The sequence below is a fragment of the Epinephelus fuscoguttatus genome, linkage group LG4, assembly GCF_011397635.1.
Source record: "Epinephelus fuscoguttatus linkage group LG4, E.fuscoguttatus.final_Chr_v1".
Lineage (NCBI taxonomy): Eukaryota > Metazoa > Chordata > Actinopteri > Perciformes > Serranidae > Epinephelus > Epinephelus fuscoguttatus.
In genome coordinates this window covers 41,464,381-41,469,519 of record NC_064755.1, presented here as the reverse complement: position 1 = coordinate 41,469,519, position 5,139 = coordinate 41,464,381, and the positions used below count along the sequence as shown (strand labels likewise).

Below are 5,139 nucleotides of genomic sequence, written 5' to 3'. Positions count from 1 at the left end.
GACAACCAATCACATCTGTTAAAAGAATGTGTCACACCTAGCAACAGGGTCAACCACACCTCCTCACTGAGGTCAAAGTTTCTGTCCCTTCCTCGCTCAGAGTTGCTGAACTTTCCTAAATCACTCCTAAGCTCAGACTCCTTACTGACAGTTTTTAGTCTCAGTTAAGAGCTCTCAGTGTGTCTGTGAATACGGCCCCTGATGATTTGAACCAAGAAAACTGAATAAAGCTGTTTCACTTGAAAAACAAAAGTGTTTTTCTGACGCTCTCCCCTTTACGGAGGAGCTGCTAACTATGGTGGCTGACATGCAAACGTGAATGACCTTATCTAGAGCCAGTCAGTGCTTCACAAAGTCAAGGATGCGTCCTTGGTAGGACAGGTTCTTCCAAGTTGGGTCCAAGACTCCTTCCTAGCATTTGGTGAACACACGCTGGAATAGGCCGTTTATGGATCCTTCACTGACTTTGAGAAGCACCAAGTGGTTTTTGTCTGTTTTGGGCTACTGTAGAAACATGGCGCTCTCTGTAGATGAGGACCATATGTAGATATAAACGTGAGGAAAACACAACAGTTCTTATTTTCAGCTGATTATGCACTAAAGAAAACTCACTGATTATATTAGACTCCATTTCTACCAATATATCCCCCTGAATCCTGCACACTGGAGCTTTAATGTAAGAAACACAAATACCACAATATCAAACATGCAATATCCAACATAAATACAAAATGCTTTGTTTAAAGAAATCTGTGGGAAAAAAGGAGAAGCAGAAACAAAACAGCAAATTGTATTAAAAAATCGAATAACTAAAACTCTAATTCAAGTATTCAAAATTTAAAAAAACAAAATAACACTTCTTCCTGTCCCCCGTGTTCTTTGGTAAAATGATCCTCTGACAACAACATCAGCAGCAAGCCGCCATCACAGTTCATAAACCAGCATTTACTGACAGTTTGACACCATCACAAACCACTTCAGGAAACATGACATAAAACCTTGTACAAAGCCGGCAGATGTCTGAGACGTCCTGTGTTCGGTTTACTGACGTGGAGTGAATGAGCTCACAGGTAAACACACACGCACACACACATAAACACAGACATGAGAATAAATAACCAAGTATACACTTTAAAAAATGTTCTGTTCCTTTGGCTTTCTCTGCAGTTTCAGTTTCTTTTTTAATAAAATCATAATACAGGTAAACAAACATGTCAGTTCATGCGGAGCGTCTGGACATGTGCGCTGCTCTCGGCTATGATAACAGCACAAATCACACCATCTGTGTCCCTTTTAGAAAAATGTCTCCTCACAAATTACAGAGATTGTCCTCTTAGTTCATGTGCATCCTGATTTTTATATTTTCCTTTGATTGATTCATTGCATCGCGTCCCCTCCTCATCGTCAGTTCTTCATCAGTGCACTTGGATTAAAGTATGGCTGTCAGAAAATGAGGTAAACATCTCCTTTAATGTGTTCTGCTGACACATCTATCCACCGGAAAGTTGATCCCTTTTCCACCAACACTCTGTGAACAAAAGATAAAACAAAATTAATATTACTGCCAATACCACAAATACTACTACTGCACATGGTGAGGGCAAGATGGTGGAAATTATTATCATATTATTTTTCTGGATATTGGTGTGAACCACAATGTGGCATATGCATGCAAAATTAAATACACGCCAAAAACATTAAAGCAGCTAAAAGGTGTTTTCAACATGTTGTGAAATAGAGCTGCTCCACTCATACTATACCTGCATTTGATCCTTTTCACACCAGGTGTCTGACCCTGAACCGTCCCAGTTCCCCACCAGATCAGCAAACTTTCTGTTGCTGCCCGACGAATGATCAGTTCAACGCCTGCCTGGTTAGCCTGAGCTAACACAGCAGCGGCACCGGCTAACATCCAACACTGAGCCATTAAACATTCCCAACAAACTCACACTGGCACCAAACAGCTCAACTCAGTAGTTTAACCCATCAATAAGCGTGAGTTAAAGTTAGCTGTATGATGCTAACAGTTAGCCCTGTCACTGAGTGTATGGCAGACTCTCCCAGCTAGTCTGTGGTATGGTGAAATCAGGTGCAGTGTTTTTTTAAAGAGTTCAGCGTGCAGAGATGTCACCAAAATATTTAAAAGAATGGCTACACTACACACTGCTCCATTCATATTGAATAAAGTACGCTATCGTATGACATTAGGGTGCTGGTATAGTCATTTTTAAACTTACCCAGCTTTATTATAAAACGCTAATTTAAAACTGTTGCCTTTCTAAATGATCTACATGAGCAAACAAGACCATCAGAAGATTGGCTTTTTCTGTTACCGCCTGTCCCCGGGTCAGATGCCCTGCGAAATCAGATGAAACAATTTACAGCACGCAGACCGAAAGAGTCCATGTTTACATTTTCCCAGGCAAAGTTCGACAGTGAATCGTTCGCTAGCCAGTTAACAGGAAGCAAAGGAGATTTTTCTATCGAGAATTTTATATTTGACATTATTTTTGGTAGTTACACTGGATAGTGGGGAAGGATCAGCACAGAGAAAAAGACTGAAGGGAAAAAAAAGCTAAAAGGGACAGTGATAGATCAGCGGGTGAAAACATGACTCATACTTGGTCGCTCATTCAACAGATGGAAACTTGCAGGATTTGAAAGGAAAAACTGATTCTGAACTGTCCCTCTGCCTCCTGCACAGGAATGTAATATGTCTGTTTTATTTATAATATACATTGTGAAAATGTGGTTTAAATAAATAATCAGATAAGTTGGGTCTCAACAAATTCCTGCACTGGTCAGCTTAAGATCTTTTCGACAGTTCAGTTGAAACAGTTCTGCTTTTGTCCACGGGAGGCGCCAAATTCAACACCAAATGAAAGCTCCTTGTAGTTGCGTTAAATAAAATAATCAGACATGAATCTAAGCTCAGGTTGTAAAGGGAATAAAGTCCATACATACAGATGTGTGGGCTCAGTCAAGATGGAGCTGCTCTCTCAGTTTGGCTGCGATCTGCTCTCTTTTCTGGCAGTGTTTGTTCAGGTCTTTGACCTCCATCGGCAGAGTGCTGTTCCACACCATCAACACGGACTCCTCCTCTGAGAGCAGACACAAACTTTAGACCCGACAGCATGACAGCTGTATTCACAAAGTGTGCGACCAACAATGAACCATCTCACTCACCAACATGATGTGTGTCCTGTGGGATCCTTCTGCCCAAAACCAGCACCACATTCTTCCAGTTTAGTGTTTCTGTTCATGAAAAAATTATTTGTGGTCACTATCGACAGGAGACACAGACGCCTGACAGAAAAATGTGTTTAGATGCAGCATTTCAACATGTAAATAATAAAGACAGAGAACAGGGGGACAGGAAACATATTGAGTTTAACACATGGGCAAACTGTGAGCAGGACGACGGGTTGTTTCACACATTTTATCACACAACAGCTCCGACACACTCACATGACTCACAACAACAGAGGACAAAAGAAAAACACAGCTGTTGTATTATGAGCTCTTCTTAAGTTGTTTTCATTCATTTTCTGACTCTGACTGTTTCCACTGTATTTAAGATGCGCTTTAACAGGTGTGGAGAAAATTTCAGATCAATATGCACGAGGCAATTTGCTGTCATTTATATAGTTGTGTGAGAAAACACTTACTTAGAACTGAAACATTTGATCTGATCCACACACGAGCAGCTGTTATCTACAGTAAAAGGTCATTTAACATGTTAATGTATTTAAAAGATTAATCTCTGGCTGTGTGACATCGTTCTGTTGTCACTTACAAGTGTAAAATACGGCTTTATCAGTGCCTTTACATGATCACATTGTTCCCTCCAGACATATATCTGTTGAAACTGCCCCATTGTTTATTAACAATAACATTTTTCTATCACTTTGGGGTTTTTTTTTTACCTTAAAGTCATGCGAGCACAGGTTATAAGGCCAGTTTTCAATATTATAAATACAAATTTATTTCAGTTCAGCACTAAACTTTGTCACCAAGAAGACATAATCTTGGGCAGTTCACATTCTCACCATCTACGAAAATAATCCAGAACGTTCCTCCACAGGGGAGAAACCATACAGTAGGACACACCGATAATGCATGCATATATGTGCCACGTTCTTTGCTGCATTTCCAACATAGATCGACTTTCTGTTGAGTCTCGCTGGAGTGTGATAATATCTGTGAATTATTATTATATATTGAATAAATTTGCCTCTGGACTCCTCTTGCATCCCATATCATCCTCAGATGACCATTGTTTTTTATTTAAGGACATATTTCATACCACTTTGTTGCTTTGTGAAACATTGTCAGCAGTCGTCAGATTTTTATCTTAATACAGTCTCTAATCTGTAGATATTTCCAAAAGTGGACTCGTCCTTCCAGGTTAAATTTTTCCCCTCACCCTGTTATATGAAAGAAAATTCCCCCTCTGTTACCTTTTCTTTACCACTCAGCACAATAGACTGTCTGCCTACTTTTTTCAGGATTGTGTCATATGGCAGAATATTTTTGAGTATTATGAGAAAACTTATATTTTTATGTACTTCTTGCCAGACTATTCTTGGATAAGCTTGAATAGGATTATCCATCCATCCATCCATCCATCCATTTTCATCCGCTTATCCGGGGCCAGGTCCCGGGGGCAGCAGGCTAAGCAAAGCACCCCAGATGTCCCTCTCCCCAGCAACGCTTTCCAGCTCCTCCTGGGGTACCCCAAAGCGTTCCCAGGCCAGATGAGATAAGTAATCCCTCCAGCATGTTCTGGGTCTACCCCGGGGCCTCCTACCTGTGGGACATGCCCGGAACACCTCCAGCAGGAGGCGTCCAGGAGGCATCCCGATCAGATGCCCGAGCCACCTAACTGACCCCTTTCGACGAGAAGGAGCAACGGCTCTACTCCGAGCTACCTCCAGATGTCCGAGCTCCTTACCCTATCTCTAAGGCTGAGCCCAGCCACCCCACGGAGGAAACTCATTTCCAACGCTAGAATAGGATTAAGCATACTCTAATTATTCCCATTTTTTGTTTGCGTGAGAGCTTCAGTGGGTTTAAAAGGAGAAGTAAGTTCCTGTTCAGTCAGGATCCAGTCCAAAGCAGCATCTGTTCCGCCCCAGT

General features: G+C 41.3%; 1 protein-coding gene across 2 annotated transcripts in view; it reads right to left on the bottom strand.

The window, feature by feature from the left end:
* Positions 1-654: 654 nt before the first annotated feature.
* lrrk2 (leucine-rich repeat kinase 2) overlaps positions 655-5,139 on the bottom strand; it is a 50,394-nt gene continuing 45,909 nt past the window's right edge. For both annotated transcript variants that reach the window (XM_049575240.1, XM_049575239.1), the window contains exons 50-52: positions 3,187-3,255; positions 2,965-3,101; positions 655-1,528 (exon numbers count right to left, since the gene is read on the bottom strand). In XM_049575240.1, coding sequence (XP_049431197.1) covers positions 2,977-3,101; positions 3,187-3,255 — 194 coding nt within the window. In that variant the 3' untranslated portion in view covers positions 655-1,528; positions 2,965-2,976. The remainder of the gene's footprint in view (positions 1,529-2,964; positions 3,102-3,186; positions 3,256-5,139) is intronic.